This window comes from Siniperca chuatsi, linkage group LG5, assembly GCF_020085105.1.
Source record: "Siniperca chuatsi isolate FFG_IHB_CAS linkage group LG5, ASM2008510v1, whole genome shotgun sequence".
NCBI classification, from domain to species: domain Eukaryota; kingdom Metazoa; phylum Chordata; class Actinopteri; order Centrarchiformes; family Sinipercidae; genus Siniperca; species Siniperca chuatsi.
Window position 1 is genome coordinate 31,591,526 of NC_058046.1, and position 17,572 is coordinate 31,609,097.

A 17,572-nucleotide genomic window follows, 5' to 3' on the forward strand; every position below is an offset into this window, starting at 1 on the left:
TTGTGCCCCTTGAACACCTGAATTTCGCCACTGGAGATCAATAAAAGCTTATCTTATAATGAAGCCAAAAAAGATTATGCCACTTTATTTGAGTGCTTGAATGAAAAGCACACCACACAGAGTAATGCCCAGGGGGTGGCTGCAATGTGAATAATAATGTAAGTGAGAAATAATGAAAATATGCTGTTTTTGAACATGTGGATTATTAAAGGATGAAGAAAGCCTAGCATACTGGCTAGAATAATAGTTATAGCACATAGTTATCTGTCAGAAGAGTTCAGGGAAGGAGAGAAATAACTGATGGAAAAAAATGTTGGCAAAAAGTGAAAAAAGATTATGGATAATCTTTGTGAAGCTGTACAAGAGATTTAAGGAACTCAATATATGGCAAGCTTGACACCATAAAATCAGAATCAGAATCATAAATACTTTATTGATCCCCGAAGGGAAACTCTTTGTTACAGCAGCTCGCCTTTACGTCAGTGCACACAGGAGAAAGTACTAGCAAAAAAATATAATACAATACACTATAAAAACTATAAAAAAAGGTCAGAAAATAAATTAAGTACCAAGTGGGTATAAGTATAAAATAAAATAAGTGTGAAGTACCAAGTGGGTTTACCGGTATAATAATGCAATGTAATAATATAAGTAATAAGTAGTACTGCAACAGCAGTAATGGAGGTATGAATAATAAATAGGAAAAAGCTAAATATTGCACATGAGTATTACACGGATATTGCACAATTATTCAAGTATTGCAGAGATGTAATGATCAATGTCCAGTTTAGTGACCTAGGGTCATACAGACTAACCCTTAGAGGGAGGAGTTAAAACGTTTGATGGTCACAGGCAGGAATGACTTCCTGTGGCGCTCTGTGGTGCTTTTTGGGGGGATGAGTCTTCCGCTGAAGGTGCTCCTTTGCTTGACCAGCACGTCATGGAGTGGGTGGGAGACACTGTCCAAGATGGCATGAAGTTTGGCCAGCATCCTCCTCTCTGACACCACCGCAAGAGAGTCCAGCTCCACCCCCACAATGTCACTGGCCTTACGGATCAATTTGTTGAGTCTGTTGGCGTCCGCTACCCTCAGCCTGCTGCCCCAGCATGCAACAGCATACAGGATAGCACTGGCCACCACGGACTCATAAAACATCCTCAGCGTTGTCCGGCAGATGTTGAAGGACCTCAGCCTCCTCAGAAAATAGAGGCGGCTCTGGCCCTTTCTGTAAACAGCCTGAGTGTTCTTAGCCCAGTCCAGTTTATTGTCTAAGTGTACTCCCAGGTACATGTAGTCCTCTACAGTGTCCACATTGACCCCCTGGATGGAAACCGGGGTCACTGGTGCCTTGGCCCTCCGTAGATCCACAACCAGCTCCTTAGACTTTGTCGCATTGAGCTGCAGATGGTTCTGCTCACACCATGAGACAAAGTTCCCCACCACAGCCCTGTACTCAGACTCATCACCACTGCTGATACATCCCCCACAGCAGAGTCATCAGAAAACTTCTGAAGGTGGCAGGACTCTGTGTGGTGGCTGAAGTCCGTGGTGTAGATGGTGAAGTGGAAGGGAGAGAGGACAGTCCCCTGAGGGGCCCCAGTGTTGCTGACCACGCTGTCCGATACACAGTGCTGCAGGTGCACGTGCTGTGGTCTGCCAGTCAGGTAGTCCACAATCCAGGACACAAGGGGGGCTTCCACCTGCATCGCTGCCAGCTTCTCACCCAGCAGGGCAGGTCGGATGGTGTTGAAAGCACTGGAGAAGTCAAAAAACATGATCCTCACCGTGCTTGCCGGCTTGTCCAGGTGGGTGTGGATGCGGTTCAGCAGGAAGATGATGGCGTCCTCAACTCCCAGCCAGGGCTGGTAGACGAACTGAAGGGGGTCTAGGAGGGGTCTTACCATGGGCCGCAGCTGTTCTAGCACTAGTCTCTCAAGGGTCTTCATTATGTGGGAGGTCAGTGCCACCGGTCTGTAGTCCTTGAAGCCACTGGGACGTGGCGTCTTCGGCACAGGAACGAGGCAAGATGTCTTCCACAGAACAGGGACCCTCTGGAGACTCAGGCTCAGGTTGAAGACATGTTGAAGAACTCCACATAGCTGGGGGGCACAGGCTTTTAGCACCCCGGGGCTAACACCATCGGGGCCTGCAGCCTTGTTTGACTGGAGTTTCATCAGCTGTCCTCTCACCTGGAACTGGAGCTGGTGTGTCAAATCTGTTAAATAACAGATTAAGTTCGTTGGCCCTGTCCACACTGCCTTCAACTCCTCTGCTGCCAGTCGGTCTGAAGCCAGTGATGGTCTTCATGCCGCTCCAGACCTCCCTCATGTTGTTCTACTGGAGTTTCCGCTCCAGCTTCCTCCTGTACTTCTCCTTGGCCTCCCTGATTTTCACCTTTCACCTTCAGGCCCTCACCTCCTCCCTATTACCATCAGTAAAGGCCCTCCTCTTGGCATTCAGGATGTCCTTGATGTCCTTGATGAGCTGTATGCATCCTTAACGTTAGCATACAGCAGGTCCAGTGTCCCCTCCTCTCTAGTAGGACAATTCACATACTGGGTAAAATTAGTCAGTGTTGTTAAAACACTGACATGGTTGAAGTCAACTGAGATTAAAATGAGTGCACTCGGGTGTTGAGTCTGGAGATGTGCTATGGCGGTGTGAATGGCGTTGCACGCCGATGCCGGGTTAGCAGAGGGGGGGATGCAAACAGCCACAACAATGGCATGTGAGAATTCACGTGGCAGATAATATGCCCAGAGTCCCACAGCTAACAGTTCAATGTCCGGGCTACAGATACTCTGCTTGATAGTAACGTGACCAGGGTTACACCATCTGTTGTAGACCAGAACAGCAAGCCCACCGCCTTTCTGCTTACTGCTCCCGGTGTGATCCCTGTCGGCCCGAACAGTCTGAAAGCCGTCAATGGAAACGTTATGGTCTGGGATATCCTGGTGTAGCCATGTCTCTGAGAAGCACATCAAACTACACTCACGGAACGCCGTCTGACTCCGGGCTAACGCTGTTAGCTCGCCCGTTTTATTCACCAGTGATCTCACGTTGCCCATGATGAGAGAAGGCAGACATGGCTTAAATCTCTTGTTCTTACATCTCTTTTGTCTGGACCCCTCTCTCTTCCCTCACCGCTTCGTTCCACCTCTGCATCCTCGGTGTGTCCTCCTCCAGATCTCAGTGGGGACATCGGTAGTCCTGGGTGCCATGCCTCTCGGCTTCAGCGCGATCAGCTGTTCCCTGGTGTAAACAATGCGGCCAAACAGCTGATCTGCAGCGGTGCCCCGACCGAGTAGCAGAAGAAGAAGTTCCACGGCGAAGAAAAGTACCAAAACACTTTCTACTCTCATTTTCGTAAAGAGCGTAGTTTAAATTATACTGACACAAACGTTACTCAAGTTTGGAAGAAAAGGGAAAGTTAAAAGTTGGAAAAAGTAAGACGACGAGACGGAGCTACGGCAAAAGACAGCATGCGGGCTGGCGCATGCGCACTAACAGAAAGACAGAAAGTAAAGTTAAATGGCTTATATTAAGCATTGTGCTAAGACTTACTTAAGTAGATTACATTTTGCTGATGAATTCTGGACTTTTACTTAAAGCTAGGGTAGGTAACTGAGAAACTAGCAAGAGACAGCTAGATTTTGAAAATATCCAACTGAAATAATCCCACCCCCTCCCTTCAGGCCTCCCTCCAAAGCCACTGCTCCGAAATACAACATGTGCAGTGAGTTCATGGCAGAGTCTGCACAGGTAGGCAGGTAGGCAGATAGATAGGTAGACAGGCAGGTACGCCAGCCAATCATTTCATTTGGGCTGAATGATCTGATTGGCTGGGCTTTAATACAGGCCTGTGACAGCCACAGATACCAGATCTTTTTCATTCCCCCCCAGAACATTTGACTTATTGATTGCTGTCAGGATGTAAAGAGAATTTTAACAAATATAACAAAAAAGGCTTCTTAAATACATATTACCTACCCTAGCTTTAGGTCACATTTTGAGTGCAGGGCTTGAAGGGTTTGGGAGCTTTGGAGTATTTTACATTGTGGTCTTGCTGCTTCCACTTCAGTAAAGACACTGAGCTCTTCTGCCACCACTGTTAGTCAGTTCTGTCACTGACAGTGAAATTAAAAGTTCTGTCATCCACATTCCTCAGTGTTCATACTTTATTGCCATGACTCTACACACTCCGAGACAGCAGGTGGCGGTATACATAATTAACGTTGGTTTCCAATCCGCCAATAAACACAAACCAGAAGCTCCTCTAGCTTTGTCGGTCTCTTTAAACTAAAGAAGACACATATTCCAGCGTGCACCAGGTCTATTGCTGCTGTGGCCGACGCCACCAAACAAAGCAGACTAGATACTGCAGGTGAGTTTTTCGGCAGTGAGGCAGCCATCGTGTGGCCTTCACCCACTCCAGGATGAGCGGCCTGCGGACCATCCTGAGCTCCACTGCGATGGTCGCTATGTTGGGGGTCGGTTATGGGATGTGGTGTGTGATAGCGCCAGGAGAGGACAGGCGGAGAGAGCTCATCAAGGTGATTCAGCTGAATGTTATTCGGTGTACAGACAAACTAAGTAAACTTAACAAATTAACTGACTTAGTGTGACTGTTACTGTAGTGCCAGTTTGCGTCTCAAGTGCGACAGTCGTTTTTATTAAAAGCATTAGTTTATGGATTGCTACAGTCGAGCCACAAATAGCTGTCTGTCGTCCTCGGAAATAAACGAAGGTCCGGTCCTTTAGCGTCCTGCAGCTCTCAGACGCTTCCGGTTTATCCTGCCGAAGAAACGTTTCCTCCGCCGAGCAGTGAGCGGCTTTCCCCGGTGTGGTGGCAACTATGGAGGGTAATTTAGGTCAGAATTAAAATTAAAAGTCAAAATAGAAAATTTAAAGAGATCAAATTAAAAACATTATTATTCTACTACACAACTAGGAATAATCAGGCTACAATTAAACTTTAAAAGAAAAAGGAAGTTGAAAAAGCAAGTTTAAAATGATGATTTGAAAATATAACGTGACCAAGAAGAAAGGGAAATTTAAAATTCAAAAGCTTAAATGGAAATGCTCAAACTAAAACTTTAAATTGAGACTCAAGATGGGAACTCTAAAAGCTTAAATAGAAAAAAACAAAATAATATTTTTTTTGCATTGGCACTTTACCATTTGGCATTTGACATTAAGCATTTAAAATTTAATCTGTTCCATTTTAAATTTAATCTTCCATTTTACATTAGGCTTTTCTATCATTCCTTGTGGAAGCCTTGTATTCCCTGTATAAAACCGTTCTGGTCCCGCCCCACAATAGAAAGGCGTATACCCTCCATTCTTCTCGCTATAACTTTGCAGAGGATCTTTTGTATCAGAATTTAGTAAACCGATAGGTCGAACATTTCCACATTTGGTCTTAGATTTACCTGGCTTTGGTAACTAAATTATTAAGGCCTCTCTAATTGAGGGTGAAAGGACCCCATTTGCATAGGATTCTTTAAACATTTCGTACAAATACATTGACATATACAAAATGTTTTAAGATAAGTTTGTTACCCACAAATTTATCTTAAAACATTTTGTATATGTCAATTGGTAGAGCATTGGTCCAGACATTTTTACCAGCATTCACGGCCCTTACAGCCTCTGAAAGTTATTTTCCTCTAAGGAGTCTCTTCCTCTGGAATTTCTGGAATATCGAGATGTCCAGATTGCATGTCTAAATTGTCTTCTGAGTAGTGAAGATTTTCGTAATAGTGTCTATATGCTCCATTAATTTCCATCGGGTCCACTATCTTTTTCCCTTCATCATCCTCAATGTGAGTTATTACTCTCTATGCTTGTTGCTGTTTAATCTGCCAAGCAACTAGTTTACCAGGTTTCTCTCCTTGGTCTTATGTGTTTGAGTCTCAAAACATTTGCAGCGGCCTTATTGGCAGATCATATTATATCATATTATTAGATTATATACCTATTGTACTCAGAGCGAAGTGACAGAAGTTCCCTATTTGCATCTGATGTATTCAATTCTGGCTGAAATATTTGTCTCTGCAATGTTTTAATCTTCGCATCTAATAAAATCTTCTTTCCATGGCTTGTTTAGTCTTTTTGCTTGTAAAACTGAGGATTGGTCCTTTCATAAACGTTTTGAAAGCTTCCCATCTAGTGCTTGTAGAAGTTTGGGTGGTGTTTATCTCAAAATACAACTTGTTGGCCTCAATATTCTGCAAATTTTGGGTCCTTGAGCCAGTGAGTTTGGAATCTCCATTTAGGAGGAGCACATACCAGCTTTCTTTGTATGTAAACCAGCGACACAACCCCATGGTCTGAGAGAACTATGCTATTAATGACATCCTTCAATTTTTGAAAGAAGTTCAGCAGAGATTAAAAAAGTCGATCCTTGAATATGTTTGGTGTGTGCCGGAGAAACGAGTATTCTCTAGCATTTGGATTTAGGTGCCGCCATATGTCTGTTAGGTTCATTTCTTGTTTTGCTAGCTTGCACATGAGTAACATCCACGCCTGTAGATCTGTCTTCTGTAGGGTCAAGGGTGCAGTTGAAGTCGCCAGCCATGATGTACTTACCAGAAAAGATTTTCAGGAAGAGATTGCTCTATAAAGCTGGGTGATCCTCATTGGGACCGTATACATTTATCAGACGTATCGCCTCATGCAAAATACAGCTACTCCTCTAGCACTTGATGAATGAGATGCTGAAAACACCGGCCCAGGCCACCTCCTCCTTATCTTTAATGTATCCCCAGGTAGCAAATGGGTCTCCTGCTCATAACCCGTTTCACCTTTGCCAATCTGCAGTTCCAAGAAATGCAATTCACCTTAACTGTTGACATTAATGCGATTTAATTTGCTGCTGTGAAATAACCTTTTTTAACACAGGTTTACTTTGGTAGAGGCACATATATACTAGCAATTAGGTATATTATAAAACTGTGAAGAGGAGAAAACTTAGAACTTCCAGACCCCTCCCTGAACCTGTCCAACTTGAATGTGCTTGGACTACCCCTGACTTGTATAAAATAACTCCCTTCAGCTATGTGGGTCCACACCACAGCGAGGAACCATCTGTACAGGTCTGTTTGGGTTTACTTAAGTCCTGCTCACGTCACTCTTATATACAGTGCGTCCGGAAAGTATTTGCAGTGCTTCACTTTCCCACATTTTGTTATGTTACAGCCTTATTCCAAAATTGGCAAAGGCTGTGAATACTTATGTACATGGGATTTTTTTCGTTTTTTATGTTTAATAAATTTGCAAAGATTTCATGTTGTCATTATGGGGTATTGTAGGAAAATAATGAATTTAATCCATTTTGGAATAAGGCTGTAACATAAGAAAATGTGGAAAAAGTGAAGCGCTGTGAACACTTTCCGGATGCACTGCAGAGATTTCAGTCCACTGCATATTAGTTAGTCAAGACCTTTCTTCTTTATCCAATCATTTTGTAATAATAGTAATAATAATAAATAAGCCTGTAAATGGCAAGGTATGCAATAACTCTAACTGCAGGACAGACGTGCCTAATTTCTACTGTTTCCATGTGAAGATAAACACATTTGAGTAACCTTAGTAACTTACTCTCAGTAACGTCATATCAGTTAAAGTCCTTAGGTTACTTACATTGATTTCTGGCATTCCTTACTGTAAGGATATTAGCAATGAGTGAAAAGAGGTGCATCTAGTCTCACATTCCAGCGATGTAGTTGTTGACTGCTGCTGGCTAGTCGAAGGTGAAAGTGGTCTCTCCATGAGTCGAGAAAAGTCTGGCTGGAAATAGGACCCCATGCTCGGTGATGCCTTTCTCTTGCAGTTTTTGCCGTACGGCATCAAAGCCCCTTTGTTGCTTGTAGACTTCAGATGATAACATTGTCCTTGTACATTATCTGGCCCTGCAGTCTCGCTGCCCTCAGGGCTCTTTCTTTAACTCTGTAGTCAAGAAACTTCACAATAAAGGTCTGTGGCTGAGGGTATGTTGAGTTTCTGAAAGCCATTTTTCAATAAAGGCGCACACATTACATATGCTCAAGTGACATTCACAGTCGATCTTATTATACATTGTATTTTTTATAGTGCAATCCTTTAGGTTTTACCCCTTTTGGAAGAGATCCCCCATATGATGATCTGTGTTTGTAGGTGTGAGCTCTAACCTTGCAATGTTTACACTTACAAAACAGTATATACTATACTGTATGTTGATATGGATTCGATAATGTACTGTATTCTCATTACTTTTATCTCGTATCTCATTTTTCAATAAAGGCGCACACATTTGGTTCCTGTGCGTTATCCGCGTTGCTAGCTAGCATGGCGTCTCCTTCATCGAGTGCCGAATCTTCATCGTTAGCTGCCAATTCATTTTTTTTTCCAGGCTTCGGCATATTCGTTTCCTCAGAACTTGTGATTAGTTTAGTTAAACTTTTTAAAGGGTCTTGGGATGACTATGAATTATCAGATAATTAACCAGAATAATTAATCTAGCAGCACACAGCACAACTGTGCTTGGAAAAGGCTTGTTCGAGATTAGCCAGGCCTGCGCAGATTCGATCAATGGCGATCACGGCCCAAAGCATGCAACTTAGATTAGGTGAATATTGAAATCACCAATAATTAAAGATGAAAGATACAATCTCCAAATTCTTCTAAAAATTGTGAATAAGGACTAGTTGGATCATACACTACCACAAGGCGGAGTCTGTTGCCCCGGACAAAGCAAGAGAGCTCCTGAATAGCCCTCATTGGTGTGATTATTTATTTGTTTTATTCCTGGTTTTTGTTTCTTCTGCAAAGGAAGCTTTTTGGGAGTTTCAGGTAGAGGCTGAGCAAGGACGTGCTTCGGCTCCACGACTTGCAGTAGCTTTCCTGCTAGCCTTAACACAAGTAACTTCTATATCTTCTGCCATGGTCTCGATGGCCGACCACAAACTGAACTTCAGTTTAGTGTAAAATTCAAATTACTGGATTTGTTTTATAGTGCGTAAATGCATTTAGTCGTTTAGCTACATACCCCGAAAATACCTGACACAGCACGAAAAACACACTCCCTTTTAGCATGCTGCCATCTTGCCCCCCCCCGCTTAGATTTCTGTCTCTGGCATCATGCAAATGTAGGCAACGATAACCTCATGAGATCAAAGCCCCTGTGTGTAGGATTTGTACCTTTCTGACTGACTTCAAACGGTAGCATAAAGTTTAGTATTGTGGATTTATCTGAACCGGGGACGCTGAGAATGAATGAGATGAAAGGAACTGCACCAGTTTTCAACCAGCCCCTCATTTTGGCTCATGTTTAATTTTTCTACAAAAAGAATAAATCAGAAAGATCGAAAGATGCTTTAATTACGTAAAAAGTTTACATGTAGCTTTGTTTGATGGTAAGACCTGCTAAAGCTTAAGCAACTTGTCACTGAACTCTGCACAGGAAATTCTTTGTTACAGATTGGTTACATGGTTACAGTATAAAGGCGCAAAGGCTATTTTTACAACTGAAATGAAGAAGTATTTTCATAAAATATTTATGCAAATAAGTTATATCATTTGCTTGTGAGACAATTGTATTTAACACACACACAAGAAATTAGGTCAACATTTTCATTGTGGTTTAATGCAGTAATTCATTACATGTATCTGCCTCTTCCTGTACTGCCCACCAGAATCTGCCTGAATCGAACCCAATGAGAATGGAAGAGACGAGAAAGAGGAACGCTCTGGTGATGCAGGCACTCAAGGAAGCTGCTGAAACTAACGACAACATTGCAAGAGGGCTCGGAGGATCTGCGAAATAGGCCCCTGTGTGTGACCTGTTTGCAAAGTCTCCATGTACTGAATGCTGCTGGAATGCAGGGCCACGATTTGTTCAAATAAAGATGAACATAGTATTATTCTACAGGGAGGTTGTTGTCTAATTTGCTAAGAACAAGGACAATAAAGCTGAACAAAGAAAGGTAAAAGAATAGACAGGACTATTTTGTACACAAGTATGTGGGGGAAAAGGTGTCTAAAAAGCACCAATGACCAACAGCAAACATAAAATGATTTGTAAGTTGCAAACAACACAATAGTGCAAAGAACTAAATATTGAAAGGATATACATGGAGTGGATGATTATGTACAGTATATGCATGTATACATGTCTATATACAGCATGCAGGATTTATATTGAGAGTGACCGTGCATGATGATATGTACATGTTAAAGACGGTGTGCATTTTAAACTGTACAAATCTAATCCTTAATAGAAGTAAGTGGATGTTTTGGTGTTACAGGGTCATTGACACTATGTGACTGGTGTTAAGTGTTCATCAGCGTGACGGCCTGTGGGCAGAACCTGTTCTTGTGTCTGGGTGTTTTGGCGTACAGTGCTCTGTAGCGCCTCCCAGAGGGGAGAAGGTGGAACAGGTTGTGTCCGGGGTGTGGTGGGTCTGCAGTGATGTTTCCTGCCCATTTCCTGAATCTGGAGAGTCCTGAATGGAGGGCAGGTTGGCTCAGAAGATTTTCTCTGCAGTCCTGACTGTCCGTTGTAGTCTGTTATGTGTTAACACATAGAAGTTTAAAAGACAAGTCTGATGATACTTTATTTTTTGTTATCAACAAATCCCATGAAAAGACCAAAACCAACAATGAATGTCTGAAGTACTGTGTGTATCAAAACACATCAGGGAGCCACAGGGGTGACATGGCTGACCCCAGGGGCCGCTGGGGCCTTAAGCAAGACACTGAACCCCAAATTGCTCTGATTGTTTGGCAAGTGCCTTGCATGGTAGCTCTGCCACCATCTGTGTTCGTGTGTGTGAATGGTTGAATAAGAGTCAAATTGTAAAGCACTTTAGATAAAAGCATTACCTATATGAATGCCGTCCATTTACCATGTTTCTTCATTACCCTGAACACGACCACTGTCGTTTACTTTGACTCCATCCCACACACACCGTCCTGCTGCTGGAAATACTCACAAGAGCACCAAATGTGAATTAATCCACTGCTGAAAAAAGTCCCCAAAAAGGCAACGTTTCCTCCAGTTTGAGTAACGTTTGATAGAAACTACAGCGCCCTGCTGTTTTAGGAAATTACTGAAGAAAATATTAAGAGATTAACACGTTGTTGGCTTTGGTCTTTTCATGGGATTTGCTGACAGTTTTCTGACCACTGATTGTGTGTTCAACTGAAGAGAGTTATATTATTTGGTAGAAGTGACAAACTGATGCTTACCAGGAAGAATGTGTTTGTTGCTCTCGTCCTCCAGCACTGGATGAAGACAAATCCATTCATCCACTGGATAATGCTGTATATATTGAGGTATAAACAGTAAATAACAAAGGCCCTGGTCTACGTACATTCAGTTCCTCTGTACTGTAGTCGTTTCTGTGTTGACTACTGCCTAACTAACGTCTGTTTTATCAGAGTAGTAATGGTAGAATTTCTATTAACATTTTCCACAAGTTCTTTATAGGTCTTATAAGAGAGGCACAAGTCAGACATACTGTACCGATAGCTCCAAATTAATTTTCTTTAACAGAGCAACACTTCAATCTAACAGACATTTGTCAGACATTATCAAGTAAACACCACTGAGCAAGAACAAGTAATGCATATCAGGGTTTGTACAGCTTCTAAAGAGTAAAATTCAAGCACTTTTTAAGCACTTTCAAGGTACCTAAGCCAAAAATGTCCAGACTCTCGAAGCCTTTATCATCAAATCTAAATTGTTACTATACAGGTGCATCTCAAAACATTTGAATATCATGGAAAAGTTCATTAGTTTCTGTAATTTAATAATTACGGCTTATAGCTCATTGAAATAAAATTTTTTTTTGACAACTCAGAGGGTGTGGTTCTCATTTCACCCCCCCCCATTTCAAAAACTCATTGGATCTACACGAATCACACAAATTACCTATCTTGGATTCAAAACAGCAATTTTCACCGAAAGGTGACAGGTTTGCATCCCTGAATATGACGATGGGATTGTTTCATTTCAAATAATAATAGATTTTGTTTTACACGAGTGATTGTGTAGATGAAACACCATTATTATGTTGAAAATCAAACATTTTTCAAGGAGTATATTCCAATTCAAGCATATTCCTAACCTTAAGAACATAGCATTTTCCAAACTTTCAAGACTCTGTATGAACCCTGATATATAGACATAAACAGACGTGTCATCAGATCTACACCCAGACTGGACTGATCAGGGCAGCACTGGGAAACACTGTGATACCCCGAAGAGGACAACATCCCATACTTAGAATAAAATTCTTTAAAGGATATACACAAAATACAGAAAAACATGTTGATTCTACAAGCCTACAGTACACAAATTCAGTAAAATACAACATGTGAATTACATTAATTTTCCAAGAAGGAAACAATTACCATAGAAAGTACTACACAGATCCTTCCATCCATCTATCCATTTTCTGCTGCTTATCCGGGGCCGGGGCGTGGTGGCAGCAGGCTAAGCAGGGTAGTCCACATGTTCCTCTCCCCAACGTTTCCAAGGTGTTTCCAGACCAGATGAGATATAGAATCTCTATGTGTAGAGGTGAGCCCAGCTATATCTAATTATTACTGCTCCCCCCGCACTAGCTCTGCTTCCTTTCCTGCCAGAGCGGTGACTGGGGCAGCACGCCTAGGTAGTTCTTTGGCGCTGTGGCCACCCAGGCCCCATGGGTCAAGGCCCGGCCATCAGAAGCTCACCAGTAAGCTTCCCTCCCTGGTCTGGCTCCACGAGGGGCCCTGGTTTCCCTATTCCGGACGAGGTGCTGCAGCTCCTTCTTGGCTGATTCATGTGGTCTGTGAATTGCTCTTGGTCTGTCCCCTCCCCTGGGACCAATTTGTCTTGGGAGACTCTACCAGGAGCTATTGCTCCCAACAACACAGCTCCCATGGTCACAGGGAAACCACGATGAGGTGACTCTGGATTCTTGGATTCTCTGGACTTAAAAAATGTAGATACTGATATAAAAGAATGCTAGATTATTATTATTATTAAAGAAGGATTTGAATGGATAAAAGAACTACAAACTAGCAATGGGCCAGAATTAATAGCAATGCTTATGTCACAGTTTGAAAGGGATATGTTCATTTTTTTCAGCCTATTTATCTAGTTACACAAAGTAATAAAACCAACCATTGGCGAATGCCTAGAAATGTAAGAATCATAAGATACAAATCAATAGAATAAAGGAATAAAAATATTCAAAAACAAGACTACTAAATTCGATAAAACAATAAATAATCTACTATAAATAAAACCAATAACAGCTTTGTGGGGGGTAAATCCAGTTTGTACTTTACACTTATTTTAATTTTATACTTATATCCACTTTGTACTTAATTTATCTTACCTGTATTTTACTGTATTATATTCTTATTGCTTAGAACTTCTCTTCCTGTGTGCACTAACGTGACAGTGAGCTGCTGTGACAAAAGAGTTTCCCCTCGGGGATCAGTAAAGTATTTCTGATCTGATTCTGATTCTCTGCCTCCTCTACCAGCTCTATCAAGGCCTTCGTGTGCTTTGGGCCCCTGACTCCGCTCTTCTTGAGGAACTGTTTGGTTGACTTTCCCACGAAGCCTCTGCGTCCAATTTCTACAGGGTGGGTGACCATCCTCCCCCCGACCTCTGTACACACAGTGGATAGTCTGCTTCTAGTCCATTCTCCCAAGGGACTGTCAGCTCAGCCAGCGCTGCTGTGCTGGTGGCTGCCGACCACAGCACCATGTCTGGCCGTAGAGAGTTGGCGATTTCTGTTGGGAACTCGAGCTGCTGGTTTAGATCGACCCTCAGTTCCCAACTGCACTCAGGAGTCAGGATTGCTTCCTCCTTCTGTTTGGTGCCATGAATAGTCTCCCCTTGCCTCACAAAGCAGATCAGCTGTTTTTGAGGAGGAGGTTGGCCTCTGTTTGCTTGCCTCTAGGATCTCTGCTAGTTTGCGGAGAACTTGGTCATGTCTCTACATATATGGGCCTTGAGCAAGTGTGACCTTGCAGCTGGAGAGGATATGCTGGAGGCTGGCATTTGGGGTATTGCAGAGGTGGCCCTTTTCTTCCAAGATGTACCTGTCAGGTTGCTGGGGCTTGGGGGGGAGTAAGTGGATCTGATGAGGAAACTGAATTTAAAGACGACAAAACAACACTTGTTGTGTAAAGAACAACTTTATTGTCAGACCAGCGCATTTTGGCATTTAAAAAATCATTTTAAATAAGATTGTTTTTTGTTTTGTTTTCACGATTTAACCTGTGTAATTGACAATGCGTGTGTGTGTGTGCGTGTGTTTGTGTGCGTGTTTTTATATGATCAAAACGATACTATTAGTGTCTCAGACAGACCCTTAGCAAGGCCTATGGAATATCAGAAACCAAAAGATGTGGACCCTGTTGAGATGCTGGATTCCAAAGATTTGGGTGAGTATTTTGTATTCAAATATGCTTATCTTATTCGTAGTGTTCGATCATGAGTCGTAAATGCTTATTCAAATCCAAACATGGAAAACGTTGCGCTATTGTAATCAGTGATGATGAGAGCGGTTTTCAGATATAGGGAATGAAATCAATCGCTATGTTAGTGATACAGATTCAGACAGTGAAGAGAAAATGGACCATCACCCCCATTCGAAAAACTTCATTAATATTGAAAACGAAATTGACACATTAGATGAGGATGTAGAATTGAGTCTTAAACTATTGCAAAAAATGGGTATATTGAAACGTGCTGCCTCAGAATTTATTGAACCAGATAATGATTTACAAGCAGATCAAACCCAGGAAGACACAGCATGGCTTTATCTGTTCGAGGACCATTTTTACATGATACAAAACAAAACAGGATTTTTTGGAAGTGACTATGTGTGTAAATCCTGTTAGAAGGGTTATAAAAGCCCAGCTTACCACAAATGCAAATATTTTTGCAATATATGTCTGTCTGAAGAGTGTCATAAGCGAAAGCATTAGAAAAACATAAGGTGCCCAGATCTCGTCTTGTTTTAACAGGCACAAAAACGTGACAGAAACCAAACACAGCAAAAGAGCTAGTCTGTGTGATAAGGCAAAACATTGTGACGATTGTGGTCGTATGTACGCAGTCAGCTATAGCAAAAATGCAGTGGGGCATAAATGTCAAAAAGGTAAATGTGGTCATTGATGTGACAGATGTGGGATCTGTTAAAATCAGACACACAACATCAGTGTTTCATTCAACCAGAAAAACCGTCACCGTCCCAGACTAAATATATCTTTTATGACTTTGAAATGCGAACACAGAACAACAAACACAATGCTGTTATTGTCTGTGCGATTGATTTTGAAAACCAAATATGGTGTGCCTCTGATGAAAACTGCATCAATCTCTTTGTGAAAAAATGTAGGCAGCCAAAGTACAAAATCTACACGTTCATGGCGCACAATGCGTCAGGATTTGATCATTACATCATGCTGGAATAATCACCCCAAGACTATTTATGCTTGATAGCAAAGTCATATTAATGCACGACGACGTATACAAACAAAGGTGGCTCGATTCTTTCTGTTTCAGTTTTCAATGGGTCAATCGAGAGCTTCCGACGCATTGGGTTTCAAAGATGCCAAAAAAGGTTATTTCCCACACCTATTCAACACAGCCGAGAATGCTAACTGTGTAGGTCTGTATCCAGATCCATATTTTTATGGATATGACAACATCTGACAAAGACGAGGCAACTTTCATGCAGTGGTACATTATAGATCTTCATGGGGTGTTTGATTTCCAGGCTGAGCTTCAAGCGTATGGGATCAATGATGTTGTTGTGTGGCGTAAAGCGTGCATTATGTACTGTGAAGCATTTATCGAGTGCTTCTAAATTGGATCCTTTTGATTACACACCACACTTGCTTCATGTTGTATGGCTGTGTTTAAAACACAATTCCTGCGCCCTGACACACTGGCATTGACATGTGATGGTGCTTACATCAATCAAAACAAGTCTTTCTCTAATGCGTCTATACAGTGGCTTAAATGTGAGGCTTTCAAAAACATGATAGAAATTCTGCATGCCCTCAATCATGGAGAAGAACAAATTGGTCCATATCATGTCATCAAAGCTGTGTGAAGCATCAACAAACTGTTGCTCAGCTCTTTGTGGGGTCGTTTTTCGATGTGTGAAAACCAGGCTACATGCGAACTAGTGACAGACCCTGAGCATTTTGCCCACTACATGTTTAGCGATCAGTATGATGTCAGACAGTTTGCATTTGTATCTGATGATGCTGCTCTTGTTCAGTGGAGATACAGAATGGCACAGGCTGCTAAAGTTAAAAACATAAATATATGTGTGTATATATATATATATATATATATATATATATGTGAGCCTTTACGATGGCTCATGCAAGATTATGATTTGATGGACAAGCTAGGGGAGAGATTCATCTGTTCTGACACAGACTGTTGTTGTTATGGCAAAGAATGGAGATTGGGTCCCAGAGACAGGCCCCTTTTTAGGGGACCTAACTGATGAAATGAATGGAGACACTGGAGGTGATGATAATATTGTAGAATTTGTGTCCGGTGGTCCAAAATGTTATGCTTATCAGACGCTGAACAACAAGAAATGTTGAAATGTAAAGGAATCACTCTGAATGTGCGCAATGCTGCCGTGGTCACACTCGACGCCCTAGTGACTCTTATGATATCAGACACAATAGTGAGGAATAAAAAAAAACAAACCCAAATCAGTTGGTAGAAGGTTTACTGAAGGTTTTTGCCTTTGTCTTTATGTGATGATGCATTGTTACCTGTAAATAAAAAAAAATTGCTGATTATTGATGATTTGATGACTGCGGCTAGTAATAATGTTGAGGTGCAAAATGTATTTACAAAGTATGTGCATCATAGAAACTTGAGTTGTTTATATTTGGTACAGAATTAGTTTTTTCAAGGTAAAACCAGCAGGACTCCCCAAAATTTGTGTTAATCTAAACACAAATTATCTTGTTTTGTTTAAATACCAAGTCATGCTAATGGCAAGGCAGATGTTTCCTGGGCAATGGAAAATTTTTATGGAGTGTTTTGATGATGAAGTGTTCCTTACGGGTATCTATTGATTGATTATAAAGCCAAGACACCCGATCATCTCCGGCTCAGAGCTGATCTGCTTTCTGACCTGCCTGTTGTGTATGTGTCTAAGAAGAAATAAAAGCATGTCCGAACGCATCAGAAGAAACTTGTCGTTACTGAAAATGTTGCATGGAGCATCTCCTTCTCAGAAAGAGATTATCATTCAATCTGCATCCTCAGACGTTACGTTAACATTATGCGAGATAGCATACAATGTTTTAAAAAGAAAGATACCTTTAAACAAATCACAGTATCAACAATTAAAAGAGAAGAAGGCGGGGATTAGACTAATTGCTAATAAAAAGGTGTGTGTCAAAGAAAAAAAAGAAGTTGAATAACCAGTCTGGAGGACTTCTCTTGCCTCTCCTGAGTATTGCTGTGCCCTTTATATCGAGTCTTATTGCTTCAAGACAGAATTAAAAGACCACTAAGTATGCTCAAAAAATGTTTTAGTG

General features: G+C 41.7%; 1 protein-coding gene across 1 annotated transcript; it reads left to right on the forward strand.

Annotated features, from left to right (window-relative positions):
- The first annotated feature begins 4,235 nt into the window (after nucleotides 1-4,235).
- LOC122875946 (ubiquinol-cytochrome-c reductase complex assembly factor 3) lies at nucleotides 4,236-9,908 on the forward strand. Its single transcript, XM_044195653.1, has 2 exons — nucleotides 4,236-4,554; nucleotides 9,676-9,908. The coding sequence occupies exons 1-2, from the start codon at nucleotides 4,438-4,440 to the stop codon at nucleotides 9,805-9,807; spliced, it is 249 nt and encodes an 82-aa protein (XP_044051588.1). The 5' UTR covers nucleotides 4,236-4,437; the 3' UTR covers nucleotides 9,808-9,908.
- Nucleotides 9,909-17,572: the final 7,664 nt, after the last annotated feature.

Excerpts from the sequence above, each read along its gene's own strand:
- LOC122875946 (XM_044195653.1), top strand. The coding sequence starts at position 4,438 with ATGAGCGGCCTGCGGACCATCCTGAGCTCCACTGCGATGGTCGCTATG. Across the intron at positions 4,555-9,675 it reads GGCGGAGAGAGCTCATCAAG|AATCTGCCTGAATCGAACCC; the intron begins GTGATTCAGCTG and ends ACTGCCCACCAG.